Source organism: Callospermophilus lateralis, chromosome 1 (genome assembly GCF_048772815.1).
Source record: "Callospermophilus lateralis isolate mCalLat2 chromosome 1, mCalLat2.hap1, whole genome shotgun sequence".
In the NCBI taxonomy this organism is placed as follows: Eukaryota; Metazoa; Chordata; class Mammalia; order Rodentia; family Sciuridae; genus Callospermophilus; species Callospermophilus lateralis.
Genome location: NC_135305.1, coordinates 196260314 through 196279412, shown reverse-complemented (window position 1 = coordinate 196279412; position 19099 = coordinate 196260314). Strand labels below are relative to the sequence as shown.

The window sequence follows — 19099 nt, the reverse complement described above, 5'->3', positions numbered from 1 at the left end:
ATTATCACCTGACTGATTTTAAATAGTCTTAGACATATCATACTGCAATTCAAAAAAATTTGTGTCTGCGTGCGTGTGCATGCAGGGGTCAAACCCAGGCCTTGTACATGCTCTTCCACTTAGTGACACTTGCAGCCCCTGCTCAAAAAAAAAATTTTTTTTTTTAAAAGAGAGAGAGAAAGATAATTTTTTAAATATTTATTTTTTAGTTTTCGGTGGACACAACATCTTTATTTGTATGTGGTGCTGAGGATGAACCCAGTGCTGCGAGCATGCCAGGCAAGCACGCTACTGCTTGAGCCACATCCCCAGCCCTCCTGCTCAAAATTTTAATGATTTTTTCTACTTGAGAACAGAACAAAATAAACTAAGCTTTTACAGTTTCTTTGGTCCTTGAGATTGAACCCAGAGTCACTTTATCACTGAGTTACATATCCAGTCCTTACTACCCCTTTATTTGGATACTGGGGATTGAACCCAGGGGTGCTTAACCACTAAGCCGTATTCCCAGTACCCACTCCCACTTTTTTGTGGTGCTGCAGATTGAACCCAGGGTCTTATGTTGTGAGGTAAGCACTTTACCAACTGAGCTGTATCCCCTTTACACTTTTAGACAGGGTCTCACTAATTTGCTTAAAGGCAAATTAAAGGTTGTTCAGACTGGCTTTAAACTTGTGATTCTCCTGCCTCAGCCTCCCAAGATGCTGGGATCACAGGCATGTGCCACCACATTCATCCCTGTCTACCCACAATTTTTTCTTAAATTTTGAGATTTGGTCTCCCTAGTGGGTTGTGGTGGCACTTGCCTGTAATCCCAGCGACTCCAGAGGCTCAGGCAGGAGAATTCCAAATTTGAGGCCAGTTTCGGCAACTTAGTGAGACCCTATCTCAAAGTTAAAAAAAAAAAAAAGGGTTACGGGAGTAGCTCAGTGGTAAAGTGCCCCTGAATTCAATCCCCAGTACCAAAACAAAAACAAATGACAGGATCTCTTTAAGTTGCCCAGGCTGATTCCACACTTGCAATCCTCCTGCTTCAGCCTCCCAAGCTGCTGAGATTACAGGAGTGCTCCACCACACCCAGCAATTGTATTTTATTTTGAGACAGGGTCTTATTAAATTGTTTAGGGCCTTACTAAATTGCTGAGGCTGGCCTTGAAGTTGCAAATCTCCTACCTCAGCCTCCCAATTGCTGGGATTACAGGTGTACACCACTGTGATGGTTCAAAAAAAATTTTTTTGTGGGTCTTTTCTCTAGAGTACTTGCTGTATTTTTGGGGCCTAAAATGTTCCTATCAGCCCTAGCAACAGACAGTCCTGAGTTTGGGTTTTTTAATGTTCACCACAATAAATGCCATTTCCACTGATCCTTGAAGTGCACTAGGTTAAAAAAATATCTATAAGAAAAATTATAAGCCATTATTTTCTCCACAAATACATATCCTACTGGAGAAGTAAAAAAGACAATATGTACCAGGAACTAACCAGAAACCTTGAAATAAAACAAACCAGGAACATGTAGGGTGAGTCATACTTACTTAAGAGATCCTGACAGTTTAGGCTGCTGAAGAAGTTTATCTGCGTGATTCAGAGCCATAAGGTTATCACCCAAAGCCAGAGCCACATAAGCACTGCAAGCAAGTATGGAGCACCTAGAACACAGAAAAGGGACAAAAATCCGAGTTAAAAAAAAAAAAAAAAAACAACGGACAATGGTTGTATTTGCTCAATAGGAAACAAGGTGCCAATTACAGCTGTAACAAGCTGGCCACCGGAAAAGAAGAGAGAAGGCCACGACACTAACAATAAGAATTGGAATGATGAATAAAGCTACCATCTAAAGCAGTTTGATCACTATGTAACTATCATCTTTAGCTTCCATCCAACTGACCCCCATCCCCCAAATATAACCAAATAGTAAAGAATTCTCTTAGTTTAGTGTGCAGTATTGGTTCTTCTCTGAACCTATTAAAGTCTGTAGTTCATATCATATATGTACACACACACACACACACACACACACACACACACATTTAGTTGTAAATGGACACAATATCTTTATTTTATTTATTTATTTTTATATGGTGCTAAGGATTAAACCCAGTGCTTCACAGCTAAGCAAGCCTGAAATACAACCCCAGCCCTGTAGTCTTGATAAGAAATAGTATTATCAAGAGTGACTTTTATTTTTTTTAGAGAGAGAGAGAGAGAGAGAGAGAGAGAGAGAGAGAATTTTAATGTTTATTTTTTAGTTCTCGGCAGACACAACATCTCTGTTTGTATGTGGTGCTGAGGATCGAATCCGGGCCGCTCGCACGCCAGGCGAGCGCGCTACCCGGGTTCGATCCTCAGCACCACATACAGACAAAGATGTGTCTGCCGAGAACTAAAAAATAAAATATTTAAAAAATTCTCTCTCTTAAAAAAAAAAAAAAAAAAAAAAAAAAAATGTCACTTATATGGGGATTGGGAATATAGCTCAGTCGGTACAGATTTTGTCTTGCATGCACAAGGCCCTGAGTATAATCTCCAGCACCATGGGAGGGGGATAGTCACTTATACAATTATTATCTTTAATAAATATTCAAGAAAAAACCCAGATTAAATAAACATATATGAAGGTAAAATTTTAATTACACTGGTTTTGCTAAGTTGGGGTAGAAATCTGAATTTGTTTGGTTTTCTACTTAATGAACAGCTCATTTAAAACAGGTCTAGCTAAAGACTTGACACTAATAGATCACCTGAATGTTAAACAACTGTTCCACAAATCAATCTTAAATAAACCCTTGTCAAATAGAAATGAGATCTGAATGGCCAACCACAAATGATCAGACTCAGAGGGAGGGTTTTGAGTTACATTTACAAATTACTATATATATCTTATCATTAAAGCACATTCATATAATTTCAGTCTAAGGTCATATCATCACAGTTTTCTAGTGCCCTAAAGTCCTTTACCCTTTTGGTGAAGAAGCAGAACTAGGCAAATTCATAAGGAGTCAGGTGTTTACTCTTCACTTGCTCATGCCTGGCTGCTAGAATCTTAGAAAATTATTCACTAAAGAAAATAGTTCCTCAATACAGAAAACTGAACTGATCATGGAAAAGGCACAAGGAAATTAAGGTTTATTGCCTTAGGCTACTATAGTTGAGTTGAAAGACTGTCTAATGTGGTTTTATCAGTGTAGGAACATTGAAATCCAAGTGGTTAGATATATTCTCTAGCATGGCATGTGTGATTGATTAGTCAGGTACTATCATTCAACACTGTAGACTCCCAACCCACTGCTCTTCTAGTCCTACCACAAAATTGTCCTAAAAATGAAGTATTCTTGATTATATTATGACTTTTCTAAATTCTAGGTGTGTGTGTGTGTGTATAATACACATTCTATCCAGTCCTTTTGCAAAAGAAGAAAACAAAACATAACCCAAATACTACAAACAGTTTTTTATATTTTGATATTAAGTATCTAATTTTAAATCTGAACCCTGTTCAGAGAAGAGTAATTGGAAAGCAGGTGAGAGCAGCCACTTCGAAAGGGATTTTCCTCGTGAAATATTGTCGATATCCTGGGGTCTCCAAAAGCTGGAGTCAATGCAAGCTTGGGGGGATGGGGTGGGGCTCTCCATGATGAAGGACTCAAGGGAACAGAGGAGGGAGGCATTGGATAATTAGTTATCTGCTATCTTCAGAAGCACATCAGTGGTTAGGTCTGCATGGCAAGATTAGGTGACTTAATTTCTCTTTTTGGCATATTTGTAGTTATTTTAAAATGGCAATGCAGCCTGGTGCCAAGGTGCAAGCCTATAATTCCAGCAACTCAGGAGGCTGAGGCAGGAGGACTGCAAGTTTGAGGTTAGCTTGAGCAATTCACCATAAGCCTGTCCCTAACCTCCAAACAAACAACAAAATAAATAAAAAACCCCCCAAACAATTAAAAAATAATAAAAAAGGCTGGGGATATAGTTTGGTAGTAATGCACCTCTCTGGGTTCAATCGCCAGTATATATATTTAAAAAAAAAAGGTTCAAGAACAGAACAACTCAGGTCCTATATGAATGAGAGTCACAATGTTAATTATCCATTTTTGTCTGTGACTCTGCGGAGTCAAGACAAAAAAACAAAATAAAATAACCGCACTCTAAAAGCAGTAGCACACATTGTTTATTAGACTTACGGCCATTTCTCAACATTCTGTAGTAGGTGCTTCATATATACTTAAGAACATAGGCTTCAACCTTTTAACTTATATTCTGCAGGTACCCGACCCCAAACTTTCCTGCTGGCAGAATACTCTGCTGCTAGACCTGCCCTGTTCCTGGCTCCCACAGCCGGGGGACTGCCTACTCTAGGTCCTAAGGGTCTAGGACAAGGCCCACCTCAGGCAGGCTTGCTGGGAAAAGTCTGCCCTGGCCTCTCCTGACAGTAGGTGGGCTATTACTGCTCCAGTCCACTGTCAAGCCCACTTTGGGTCGAGAAATCAGTCATGTAAGATCTGCAGCAGAATTCTATTTCCCAGTAAACTCAAACTACAATGATGAACGTAAGTAAAAACCTGTTTTCTTTGATTTTTACTGCAAAGTAGTATATTAAATCATAATAGGATAAAATATTTGAATAAAATAATTCTATTTAAAAATACCTAAGTATGTGAATACAAAACATCGGGGGTTGGAGGCACAACTCAGTGATGAAGTGCTTACATCCTTGAGTTCAATCCCCAGTGCAAAATAACAATAAAACAAAAACTTTGGGTTGGCATTCTGTCCAAGGGCCACTGAGATTAAGCAAGTTTCATCACCTGACACAAACACCAGCATTTTTTTCTTGGTGCCCCCCGCCCCCGCCCCCCTTTTAACAGCTCTAGTTTTCAGCACTGGCACTGAGATAGCTCTTTGTGCCTTTATAATCCATTCCAAATTACCTTTTAAGCACCCTCTCACAAACAGGCTCCTTTTCCTCATAGAAAACAATAATTCCGGCAGACTGGGAACATTAGAAACTTACATGGTTCTATCTACAGGGCCATGGAGAAATCACTTTACTTTTGATTGTTATTGGTTAACATATCACCCCCCACCACCACCACTTCCTAGAGTCACTGTCCAATCTGCTTTACCAACCACTCAGTGGATCTGACAGTTCATCAGACTGGAAGAACTATACCTCAAGGGAAGAGACACACTAGCTTCTCCCCCCTGTGGAGGACCTGACAAAACCCCACATTCTCTCCCTACATGCTGGAGGAGCTAGCTGTAGGTCTTCAGTATATACTAACCACTAAGAGAGAAGAGGGGAAAGAAAGAAAAGACAGGAAAGGGATTTTCCCCCCTTTAAGTACCAAATTACAACAAGCTACGCAAGAATGGGCATTAAAATTTGTCATGTTGCATATCCTATGAGTTAAATGAAGCTACCCAAGTATCTGAAATATTAACACTTATTAAAAGAAGCTAAAATGAGAAAAATCCAGTCAGTTACTATTTGTCAGAGGAAAATAAGTCTACACTGAAATCTCATAGCAAACATTATTTGAAAAACTGGCTAGCCAGGTTCGGTGGCACACACTTGTAATCCCAGTGACTTGAGAGGCTGAGGCAGAAAGATCCCAAGTTCAAGACCAGCCTGGGCAACTTAGTGAGACCCTGTCTCAAAAAAACTTTAATTGTCTAAATAGGAGCTATTTGATTTAAAGCTGCATATTATTTGCATTGGGTGCTGTGAATATTAATCTCCCCCTTAAAGGTGAGGTACTGATAACCTGCAGACACTACAAGATAGCTCGATGGCAAAACATTGAATACCAAAAATTTACATAAATATTTAGGAAAGAATCTTTATATATACATACACTCAGACACACACACACACACGTGTGGAACATAACTGTGAATAACTGATAAATCATATTTCTCTCACATATCATTTTTGAGGTAGTAGTTTCTTTTTTCTTATTTTTTCTTTTTTTGGTACCAGGGACTCACCTCGGGGGACTTGACCAGTGAGGATTCATGTGTTACTGAGAAAAAAGTATATTCGTTGTCGATGGATGAAATATGTGTCTGTTAAGTCTGAATTATTGATTGTATTATTGAGTACTGTAGTTTCTTTGTTTAGTTTTTTTTTTGAAGATGTATCCAGCAGTGAGACAGGTGTGTTAAGTCACCCAGTATTATTGTTTTGTGGTCTAATTGATTCTTGAAATTAAGAATTTCTTTGATATATGTGGATAAGCCATTGTTTGGGGCATAGATATTTACAATTGTTATGTTTTATTGATGTATGATTCCCTCAAGCAGTGTGAAATGACCTTCGCTATCCCTTCTGACTAACTTTGGTTTGAAGTCCACTTTATCTGATACGAGGATGGAAACCCCTGTTTGTTTACGTGACCCATGTGAGTGATTTTTTCCCATCCTTTCACCTTCAGTGTGTGGATGTCTTTTCTTATGAGTCTCTTAAAGGCAGTGTATTATTGGGTCTTTTTAAAAATCTAGTCTGCCAGTCTGTCTTTTAACTGATGAGTTTAGGCTACTAACACTCAGGGTTATTATGGAAATATGATTTGTATTCCTGGTCGTTTTGGTTTGTTTTTTGGTTTTTAACTTGACTTGGTTTCTCTTTGACTTTTCCTTTAGTGTAGGTCCTCCCTTTGCTGATTTTCATTGTTGTTTTTTATTCCCTTCTCATGGAATATTTTGCCAAGAATGTTTTGTAGTGCAGGCTTTCTCACTGTAAATTCTTTTAACTTTTGTTTATTGTGGAAAGGTTTTTATTTCATCATCAAATCTTAAGCTTAATTTTGCTGGATATAAGATTCTTGGTTTGCATCCATTTTCTTTCAGAGTTTGGTATGTGTTATTCCAGGATCTCCTAGCTTTGAGGATCTGGATTGAAAAATTTGCTGAGATCCGAATTTGTTTCCCCTTATATGTAATCTGAAACTTTTCTCTTGCAGCTTTTAAAATCCTATCCTTATTCTGTGTGCTAGGAATTTTCATTATGATGTGGATCTGTTGTAATTTTGTACATTTAGTGTCATGTAAGCCTCTTGTACTTGATTTTCCAATTCATTCTTCATTTTGGGGAAATTTTCTGATATTATTTCATTGAAGAGATTGTGCATTTCTTTGGTTTGTATCTGTGTGCCTTCCTCTATCCTGATAATTTTTAGACTTGGTCTTTTCATGTTATCCCATTCTTGGAGGCTCTGTTCATTGTTTTTTACCATCTTCACTATGTGGTCAACTTTGTTTTTGAGATTATATATTTTGTCTTCATTGCCTAGGGTTCTGTCTTCTAGGTGATTTAATTTGTTGATGATGCTTTCTACTGAATTTTTTCTTTGGTTTATTGTTTACTTCATTTCAAGAATTTCTGGGTTTGTTGTTTGTTTGTTTCAGAAACTCTTTCTGGACAAGTAATCTTTTGCTACCTGTCTTTGTTCTCTTATCTCTTTGTTGGCATGATCAATTATTACCTGCATTTGCTCTCTTATATCATTCTTTGCTTTGCAGATCATTTTAATTACTATAGAGTAGAAACTGTAATACCTCAGATCCGAACTGCTAGTAAGGAAGACACATGGACAACATGAAAAAACAAGGGAAGAAAGTGCCCCAAACAAACCAAGATGCTGCAATAACAGAATCCATTGACAGCACAGTAGACAGAGTTCAGAATGTACAAAAACAAACAAACAAACAAACTTGGGAACAGATCTAACAAAAGAGGTAAAAGACTTCTACAATGAAAACTATAGAACATTATAGAAAAAAAATTGAAGAAAACCTTAGAAGATAGAAAGATGTCCCATGCTCTGGGATAGGCAGAATTAATAAATGAGCAGCCAATCAACTTACAGTTTATGTTTATTTTTTTGAGTTTTTGTTTCATACCTCTAATAGAGGTGTGAAAAAGTTCTCCGTTCAGTTGAAGTTCCTGATAAAGAAACACAACTGAGATTTTTTTTCAGTGATAAAATCTGCATTTTTTTTTTTTTTTTTTTTTTTAGGGAGAGAGAGAGAGAGAGAGAATTTTTTAATATTTATTTTTTAGTTTTCGGCGGACACAACATCTTTGTTTGTATGTGGTGTTGAAGATCGAACCCGGGCCGCTCGCATGCCAGGAGAGCACGCTACCGCTTGAGCCACATCCCCAAATCTGCATATTTGTATTCAATAATGCAAGTTCCTCCTTTTTTGGCTTAATGAATATCATTTATTCGGTATGAAATCTTTATACTATATGTTCTACATGTTAAGAATAAATAAATGCACATCAAATCTTGGTTTAAAAAAATTTTTCAAGGTGGCCATACTACCAAAAGTGTTTATAAAGATTTAATGCAATTCCAATTAAAATCCCAATAACATTCTTCATAGCCTATTCAACAAATGGTGCTGGGAAAACTAGAAATCCATATGTAGCAAAATGAAACTAAACCTCTCTCTCTCACCCTGCAGAAAACTCAAAGTGGATCAAAGACTTAGGTACTAGAACAGAACCCTGTGCCTAACAGAAGAAAAAGCAGGCCCCAATCTTCATCATGTCAGCTTAGGATCTGACTTCCTTAACAAGACTCCTAAAGTGCAGGAAGTAAAATCAAGAATCAATAAATGGAATGGATTCAAACTAAAAAGCTTCTTCTCAGCAAAGGAAACAAACAATAATGTGATGAGAGAGCCTACAGAATACAAAAAAAAAAAAAAAAAAAAATCTTTACTACATTCAACTCAGAACACTAATCTCCAGGATATATAAAGAACTCAAAAAACACCAAAAAACCAAATAACCCAATTAATAAATGGGCTAAGGAACTGAACCCTTCACAGAAGAAGAAATACAATCAATCAAAAATGTTCATCATCTCTAGCAATTAGAGAATGCAAATCAAAACTACTCTTAAGATTTCATCTCACTCCATTCAGAATGGCAATTATCAAGCATACAAGCAATACTGAGTGTTGGTGAGGATGTGGGAGGGAAAAGTACACTCATACATTGCTGGTGGGACTGCAAATTGGTGCAATCACTATGGAAAGCAGTGTGAAGATACCTCAGAACACTTGGAATGGAACCACGATTTGACCCATCTATCCCACTCCCCAGTTTATACTCAAAGGACTTAAAAATCAGCATACTACAGTCATGCAGCCACATGATTACAAAATTAAGTTGTTTACAGCAGCTTAATTTACAATAGCTAAACTATGGAATCAACCTAGATGCCCTTTAACAGATGAATGGATAAAGAAAATGTGGTACATACACACAACGGAATATTACACAACTTTAAAGAAGAATGAAATTATGGCATTTGCAGGTAAATGAATGGAACCAGAGAACATCATGCTAAGTAAAATTAGCCAATTCCCCAAAACAAAAGCTAAATATTTTCTCTGATAAGTGGATACTGGGGCGGGGGGTTAGAGAAGAATAAAGGAACTTTGGTTTGTGTAAAGGGGCTTGAGAGGGGGAGTGGGGCTGTGGGGCTGTGAAGGACAGTAGATTGAGGCAGACATTATTACCCTCATATACAAGTATGATTACACTACTGGAGTGACTGTGCACCATGTACAGCCAGAGGAATGAGAAGCTGTGCTCATTTGTGTACAATATGTCAAAATGCATTCTACTGTCATATATAATTGATTAGAAAAAGAAAAAAAAAAAAAGAACAGAAAAAACTACTACACAATGATATTGGGATAGGAATGAGAAATATCACCAGGATATACCTGAAATCAGTCAGTGGTTGGGCACAGTGATGTACACCTTTAATCCCAACAACTGGGCAGCTGAGGTAGGTGAATTGCAGTTGGAGGCCAGTTTCAGAAATTTAGCAAGACACTCTTACAGAATAAAATATAGAAAGAATCGGGCATGGTGACGCACACCTGTAATCCCAGTGGCTTGGAAGGCTGAGACAGGAGGATCACAAGTTCCAAGCCAGCCTTAAAAATATTGAGGTGCTAAGCAACTCAGTGAGACCTTGTCTCTAAATAAAAAATAAAATAAGGGATAGGGACATAGCTCAGAAGTAGAATGCTTCTGGGTTCAATCCCTAGTACCACAAAAAGGAAGTAAAAAGCCAGTCAAATGAATGCCCCTTAGTGGAGAGAAAACAGAATCTGTACAGGACGAGATATACTTCTTACTGTGTAACCTTTTTATGCTACTACTATATTTGGATTTTTAAAAAAATTATTATTATTTAAAAAAAATATATTTGTTTTATTTATTTATTTTTATGTGGTGCTGAGGATCAAACCCAGGGCCTCGCATGCCCTAGGCAAGCGTTCTACCACTGAGCCACAACCCCTAGTCCCTGTATTTGCATTTTTAAAAGACCTGAGCATCATGAATTTATACAGAAGAAATTTGACTGCTTTTTAAAATCAATCATTTTTCACTCACAAACAACATTCTTCTACTGTATATATTATTTTTTTGTCACTATTTTACTGGTAATTTGTCACAGTATTTTAAATTTCTTTCTTTTTATTGTACTAGGAATTGAACCCAGGGTTAATCAACTACTGAGGCATATCCACAGCACCCCCTCGCCCTCCTTTTTTGGAGACAGGGTCTCACACTAAGTTGCTTAGAGCCTCAATAAGCTTTGAACTTGTGATCTTCCTTCTCAACCTCCCAAACTGCTGGGATTATAGGCATGCATGCACTATCGTGCCTAGCTCATTTTTTTTTTTTTTTTTTAAGTGCCAGGGATTGAACCCAAGGTCTTGCCCATTGCTGGATAGGTGCTCTACATTCCCAGGCCCCATTTCCTTGCTATCTTATAGCTCATATAAGAAGTAAAAATTCAACCTGTAATCCCAGAAGTGCAGGAGGATGAGGCATGAGGACTGCAAGTTTGAGGCTAGCCTGAACAACTTAAGTGAGACCCTGGCCTTTTTTTTTTTTTGGTGGTGCTGGGAAGGAACCCCTGAGCCTCTTGCATGCTAGGTAAACATTACCATTAAGATACACCTCCAACTCCCCTCTGCTTTAACCTTTACAAGAAAGTAACTTTGAAACAACCAATTGCTTTTTATTTTCTATTTCTGCTTTCCTTAGTCCTTTTCCATCTATAAAACCAATCTCCCTTGCTTGGATCATGGGAATACTCTATTTTATAGAATGAGATGTTGACTAATTCTAGAATTGGGAAAAAAAATTAAACTTGTAATTTTGCCTTGTCTTTTTTTTTTTTTTTAAAAACCTTTTCCTTTTTGGTACTGGGGATTGAACCCAGCCAGGGTGCTTTATCACTGAGCTACAGTCCCAGCTCATTTTTTTTTTTTTTTTAAGGTATTAGAGACTGAATCCACGGGCTCTGTGCCATCGATATCCCCAGTCCTTTTTAAAAATATTTTATTTAGAGACAGGGTCTTTTTTTTTTTTTTTTTTTTTTTAGAGAATTTTAATATTTATTTTTTTTAGTTTTCGGCGGACACAACATCTTTGTTTGTATGTGGTGCTGAGGATTGAACCTGGGCCGCATGCATAGCAGGCGAGCGTGCTACCGCTTGAGCCACATCCCCAGCCCATAGAGACAGGGTCTTTCTGAGTTGCTTAGGGCCTCACTAAATTGTGGAGACTGGCTTTGAACTCACAATCCTGTCTTAGCCTCCTGAGCTGCTATGATCACAGGTGTGTGCTACTATACCCAGCTCCCAATCAATCATTTTTTATTTTGAGACAGGGTCTTGGCTAAATTGCTTAGGGTCTAAGTTACTGAGGCTGGTCTTGAATGTGAACCCTCTGCCTCAGCCTCTCCAGTCACTGGGATTACAGGTGTGTCACCTTGCCCAACTTGCCTTGTCTTTTCACAAAAATGCTGCTATGTATTATGATTTGCTTCAAAAATAATATAAAAAAATTTAAAAAAATCCCAAGTTGTTGAAAGATAAATTTGCATATTTAAGGAAATCAGCTAATCCTAAACAAGTTTAAAAACCAAAGAAAAAGCAGGGTGTGGTGGCATAACCCTGTAATTCCAGGGATGGGGAGTCTGATCTCAAATTTGAAGTCAGCTTCTGCATTTAGCAAGACTGCTTGAAAATAAAAAAATAAACAAATATAGCTTTCTGATGAAGTGTCTGGGTTCCAATACCAGTACCAAAACAACAACAACAAGAAAGGAAAGGTACCTAGCACAGGCCTATAATTCCAGCTACTTAGGAAGTGGAGGCAGGAAGACTGAAAGTTTAGGACCAGCCACAGCAACTTGTTGAGATCCTGTCTCAAAATAAAACACTAAAAACAAGGGCTAGGGATGTGGCTCTGTGGTAGAGGCTACTAGCATGATGGAGGATCTGGATTCGTTCCCCAGGACCATCCAAAATAATCAAAACCCAAAAGAAAATCACACTTAGGTACACAATAGTCTTATCTGTTAAACTGAACAAAGAGGGAAAAAAAAAAAAAAAAAAATATATATATATATATATATATATATATATTTTTGGACTGGTGATTAAACCCAGGGCTACTTTACCACTAAGTTACATCCCCAGTCCTTTTTTGTTTTTTATTTTAAGACAGGTCTTGAATTTGTGATCTTCCTGCCTCAGCCTCTCAAATTGCACCACCATTCCCACCTGAAAAATATATCTTGACAGAAAAATGACATTTTCTATACAATGACTGTTAAATTAGAAACAGTGAAGGTCAGAAGCCAGTGCATCAAGGAGGCTGGAAAGCCTAAGAACATGCATCTGGTTTAACCCTTAAGGAATTTAATTCATGATTTTAACTGCAATAAAGTAGGTTCTAAAAAAATGTGCTTTTTTCCATAGATGGAACACTCATTTTGTTTAGATACTCACTTTAAGTTTTCTAATTCCTGTTTCCTCAATGGAGAAGAAGGTGGAGCTGCAATGAATTTGTCTCCATCATGGCTTTTACTGCTGAAATAAAGACAGGTTCTTAATTATGAAAAGAAACAACTAAATGTGATGTTTCCCTCTCCCAACTTCTGTTGTTATGAATTGAACTCAGGGGCATTTGGCCATTTAGCCACATCCCCAGCCCTAATTTGAATTTAAGAGACAGGGTCTCACTGAGTTGCTTAGCATTTTACTATTGCTGAAGCTGGTTTGAACTCAAAATCCTCCTGTCTCAGCTTCACGAGACGCTGGGATTATAGGTGTATGCCACTGTGCTTGGCTAGTATGAAATTTTTAAAAGAATTTTAAAAAATTTATTATATGTTAAAGCTATGCTATATATCAGTTCCTTTTCCCTCGTACACAATGCCACTTAAAAAAAAAAAAATCTCTACCTGAAAACATCTATACTATATAAAAGTAGTTACTCAATATTTTCACATATTTTTGATTTTCAGATTGATTTTTTATCAATACAGCAGAACCAAAATCATTGATGGGGTAAAAAAGAAATCTTAAAATTCTGTTTCAAATTTTCTGTAAAAATCATTTTAAAATTATAATAAAAAAATGCTATTATGTGAGATAAGTTACCATGTGTATAAAGCAGAACTTTATATAATAGTGTTTGTTACTACTAGATAAGTTCTTTTAATTTCCATAGTAGCACAATTTTTAACTTGTACTATAAAACTAGGAACAGATATTCTGGTGGTTAGTGGCTTATAGTATGTTAAGAGAAGAGTCAGAGGATAAAAAGAAATGAGAAATTTCAGAATTTAAGTATTTACTGTAATTAATGTAAAAATTTACTGTTCTGATAACCATGGTACTTCTTACAAATATCACTGTCAATGAACAGCTGTTTCTTTCCATTTTCTCTTTCAAGGAGCTCTACTTAGCCTTTCTCTCTTCTAGAAATATTAGAAACATAATCTCTTTGTTATGGTTTAAAAGAGAATTCAGTAAATTCAGGCTGAAGACTTGGGGAATTTACCTAAAGAACAATAAGGCTAACTAAACAAATCCTGAAGATATTTTGCTAAGGGAGGTGGCGGGATTACAGTACCTGCAAGTTTCACTGCTCTCATTGCTTTCTGTGTTCCCTCCTAATTGACTACTATTTTTAGAGCCGTTTTCCTGCTTTGGATCTTGCTGTTCTTCAGGTAATAGCAACAAGGCATTTCTGAGACATATGGCTGCAAATTCCATACTGGCTACAGGAATGGCTGAAGACTGTCCATCACTTAAAAGAACAAAACCAAATTAGCTAAGTACATAGCATAAAAACAAATAAGACTTTTCTATTATTAGGAATAAAACCAATGAGCTGTGAGTGAAAACTCTGTCCTCTTTTCTTTCCTTTTTTGGCTTTAGGGATCAAATCCAGAGGTGATTTACCACTGGGCTACATCCCCAGTCCTTTCATTTTATGTTGAGGTTGGCCTCAAACTTTCAATCCTCCTGCCAGTCCTGGAAAAACTTTTTAAAAGCGGCTTAAAAAAAAAAAGCGCATTTATTTTTTGCAAAGTCTAATTACTTCAGAAATAATAGCAACTCCAAATTGGAACCTTTATTCAAATTACTTTTTTTTTTTGATACCAAGGATTAAATCCAGGGGCACTCAACCACTGAGCCAGCCACACCCCAAGTCCCAAGTCCTATTTTGTATTTTATTTAGACAGGGAGACAAGGTCTCACTGAGTTGCTTAGTGCTTTTGTTAAGGCAGGATTTGAACTTGTGATCTTCCTATCTTAGCCTCTGGAGCCACCGGGATTACAGGCATGTGCCACTGTAGTTCAAATGAAGGCTGCACAGGTGAAACTTCCTATATTGCTTTGGTTGCTTTGTTTGTTGTATATATTCCTAAAACTAAGAATTAGCTTTGAAGTATTTTTTTCCCCTCAGTGTCAGGGATGGAACCCAGGGCTTCGTACTTGCTAGTTAAGTGCTCTGCCACTGAACTATAGCCCCATTGCCTGAAAATATTTGTTCATATATATACATATATATATTTTTTCGAGGTGGGGAGGTACTGGGGATTAAACCATAATTATTTTTTAGTTTTTTAATATTTATTTATTTTTAAATATTTATTTTTTAGTTTTTTTTAGGTAGACACAATGTGTTTATTTTATTTTTATGTGGTGCTGAGGATTGAACCCAGTGCTTCATACAATGGTAGGTGAGCACTCTACCACTGAGCCACAACCTCAGCCCCAAACCAGTGGCTTTTAACCACTGAGCCATATCTCCAGCCCTTTTTATTTTATTTTTTTAAAATATTTATTTTGCGGACACAACATCTTTGTTTGTATGTGGTGCTGAGGATCGAACCCGGGCCACACGCATGCCAGGCAAGCGCGCTACCGCTTGAGCCACATCCCCAGCCCCAAGCTCTTTTTATTTTTGAGACAGGGTCTCACTAAGTTGCTGAGGCTGGCTTTGAATTTTTGATCCTCCTGTTTCAGTTTCTGAAGTTGATGAGTTTATAGGCATGTGCCACAGCACCCAAAAAGTATTTTTTCATATATTTTTTTTTTTTGTTGTAGATAGACACAATACCCTTATTTTATTTATTTATTTTTCTGTGGTGTTGAGGATCAAACCCAGTGCCTCATACATGTGAGGCAAGCACTCTACCACTGAGCAACAGCCCCAACCCAGTATTTACATTCTTAAGGATTAAATGAACCAGAGGCTGGGATGCATGCCTATAATCCCAGCAATTCAGGAGGCTGAGGCAGGAGGATCTCAGGTTTGAGGCCAGCCTTGGAAATTTAAGAGAGATCTGGCTCAAAATAAAATCAAAAGAGCTGAGGATACTGCTCAGTGGTAGAGCACTTTGGGTTTAATTCCCAGTATGGGGGTTGGGAGGGGATGACACCACAGATAAACAAACAAAAAACAACTAAAAAAGCGCCACTGATAACCAGAACCATACAGTATTCATGAGGAAATAATTTTAGGGTCTAGTCCACATATCAAAATCTGGGCATGCTTAGGTCATTAGTGTAAAATAGTGTGATATTTGCATATAACCTATAGACATCCTCCCATATACTTTAAATTATCTCTAGAGTACTTATGATACCTAATACAATATACATGCTACACAAATAGTTGTTATACTATATTGTCTGGGGATAATGACAAGAAAGACTAGACTTGATCAGTATGGTTGCAATAGTTTCCACTGAATATTTTCTTTTACTTTTGCAATGCTGGGGATTGAACCCATGACCTTGGGTGAGCAAGGCAAGCATTCTAACACTGAGCTACATCCCCAGGCCTCTTATGAATATTTTCAACTTGTGACTGGTGGAACCCATGGATGAGGAACTCACAGATGTAAAGTCATCGTGGAACCGATCCCCTACCTCCAGATATGGAAATGATTGTATGTAAAAAGAGATACCAAGATGCCCTCTTCTGGATAGTCTGAATAGTGGCTCTGAATAGACTAATTTCTTAAGGCATCAACAATTTTAGCATGCAAGTATATAATAAACCAAAATCATGACAAGTTAGAGAACATTCATTATGGATCTATGTTTGGAGGGCTGTTTACTAAAACAGCAATAAAACTGAGTTACAAAGTAGTCCCTCCTATAAAATACTTAAGTCCTAAGCATACTTCTATATGTAAGTACATTATATGAAATGAAATTAAGTATGCACACTTTGCAGGGCTGGGGATAATATAGCTCAGTTGATAGAGTAGAGTGCTTGCCTTGCTTGCACAGGCTGTGGGTTCAATCCCCAGCACCCCCCCCAACACACACAAAAAAAGTATGCACACTTTGCAAAATACTTACTTGTATACTGTATTTTGTATGGACTGTGATGCCAGAACTATTTTACGATGATAACCTTGACCAACGATAGATTGTACAATTCCCTTTTTGCTTGGAAGACCTTTAGTTTCTTGTTCAGAACTCTACAAAATACAAATAATTTCAAATAAGTTTAAGGAAATTGTAAGATTTATAAAAAATGATCAGATACTTTTCACAATTACTCTAAATTTAAGAAAGTTCTTAAGATCTGTCAGTGAGGATGCTTTTGGTGTTAAAAGAAGTATGCCTGGTATTTGAGAAAAACAGAGTACATGAGGATGAAAACCTGTGATATGTGCTATAATCTGTTAATATGATATTTGAGGCAATTCTATAGAAAAAAAGCCATTCAAGAATGACTTAAGGGGCTGGGGTTGTAGCTCAATGGTAGAGCGCTTGCCTAGCATGTGTAAAGCACTGGGTTCGATCCTCAGCACCACATAAACAAATTAAATAAACAAAATAAAGGTATTGTGTCCATCTACAACTAAAAAAAAAAAAAAAAAAGACTTAAAACATTTACTTAGAATGATGAATTTAGAGCATTCTACACCTCAATAGCATGCTGCATGTTATGGGTACATTGACATCAGAGTAAAGAACCAGGTGAGTCAAAAACACAGAGTAAAAGAAAAAGGAAGCAGTTCTACTTCCTAAAACAGGTATCTTCCTTTTTAAATGGAAATATTAAATTGTTAACAACATATGAATCATAAGAAATTACATACATCAAAGTTTATATGGACATAATTCTTGCCTTCTAGGAAATTAAAATTCCTAAACCATAAAATCAATAAACTTTTAAATTGAAAATAGTAAGTTACTTACATTCATATATAGTATTTCAGCAATATTTTATCAAGATATATTATTTCACTGTAGGTAGCTTGAGAATGCCAATTATATTTATCTTCTCCCTTCACTCTAGTCTCTAACTTACCTTCAGATGGAATCCTAACCATTCATCATATAAAAATGCCCAAATTCTCATACAGAGAAACAAACTGAAACCAATTAATATGAACTTGCAGAACTAAACTCTCCCTTGAACACAAATATTTCTATATTGTTACTTATTTTTCCTTATTGTATTACAGTAACTTTACATAGCTGTACATACACACACACACACACACACACACACACACATATATATTTTTTTAAATGGTACTAGGGATTGAACCCAAGAGGGCATTTCAAACTCCACCCTTTTAATTTTGAGACAAATTTTAAAAATTTTAGGCTGGCCCGAAACTTGTGATCCTCTTGTCTCAATCTCCTGTAACTGTCCTAGGATTATAGGCAGGTGAACTGGGGCTGGCTCCATATATAACTTTTTTAATAAAACAAAGATTCGAACAGTATGGTGGCACACGTCTGTAATCCCAGCATCTTGGGAGCCTGATGCAGGAGGATGGCAAGTTTAAAGCCAGCCTCAACAATTAAGCAAGGCCCTAAGCAACTCAGCGAGACCTTGTCTCTAAAAAATATAAAAAAGTGATGGGGATGTGAGCTAGTGGGTAAGCTCCTATGGGCTTAATCCCTGATCTCAAAAACAAAACAAAACAAAAATTCACTTAAAAAAAAAATTACACAATGCTAAAAAATACAATAAAATGATTCTAATTTGAATTAATTTTGTGTAAAGGTGGTGGCTAAGCAATATTAATGAAAACAAAGAAAAAGTGGACATTCTAAATCATTACTAGACTTGCATTCCAGGTTCTCTTCCCAGTGGTGGTGATATATTTACAATGACTCATCCATACTCTCTTTCCTGATGCCTAAGGCCACACAAACTTATCTGGATGGTTATATATTAAGATGTAACAGGTGAAATCTGGCCTATGATAGAACCAAATTAAAATAAATAATAAACTGTACTTGCAATAACAAATTACTGGAAAGTATGACAGCTCAATTTTATTTTATATATATATATTTTTTTGTGGTGCTGGGGATTGAACCCATGGCTTGTGCATGTGAGGCAAGTACTCTACCAACTGAGCCAAATCCCCAGCCCCCTGACAGGTCAAAAAAATTTTTTTTAAAAATATCTTTTTAGTTGTAAATGGACACAATACCTTTATTTGTTTATTTGTATGTGGTGCCGGATCGAACCCAGTACCTCATGCATGCTAGGCAAGCGCTCTACCACTGAGCCACAACCCCACCCCGCCCCACACCTCCACAGGTCAATTTTAATGTAAAAGCTTCACACATAATTGTGATACAGGGTCAATGGTTGTTTTTTTGGTACCAAGGATCAACTGAGGGTCACTTAACCACTGAGCCACACCCACCCCCTTTTGTATTTTATTTAGAGACAGGGTCTCATTGAGTTGCTTATCACCTAGCTAAG

General features: G+C 37.1%; 1 protein-coding gene across 3 annotated transcripts in view; it reads right to left on the bottom strand.

The window, feature by feature from the left end:
• Cnot10 (CCR4-NOT transcription complex subunit 10) overlaps positions 1–19099 on the bottom strand; it is a 65161-nt gene that overhangs the window by 12251 nt on the left and 33811 nt on the right. For 2 of the 3 annotated variants that reach the window (XM_076868819.1, XM_076868838.1), the window contains exons 11-14: positions 16717–16838; positions 13967–14143; positions 12838–12918; positions 1536–1649 (exon numbers count right to left, since the gene is read on the bottom strand). In XM_076868819.1, the coding sequence (XP_076724934.1) occupies positions 1536–1649; positions 12838–12918; positions 13967–14143; positions 16717–16838 (494 nt within the window). The remainder of the gene's footprint in view (positions 1–1535; positions 1650–12837; positions 12919–13966; positions 14144–16716; positions 16839–19099) is intronic. The other variant, XM_076868828.1, reaches the window with a different exon arrangement.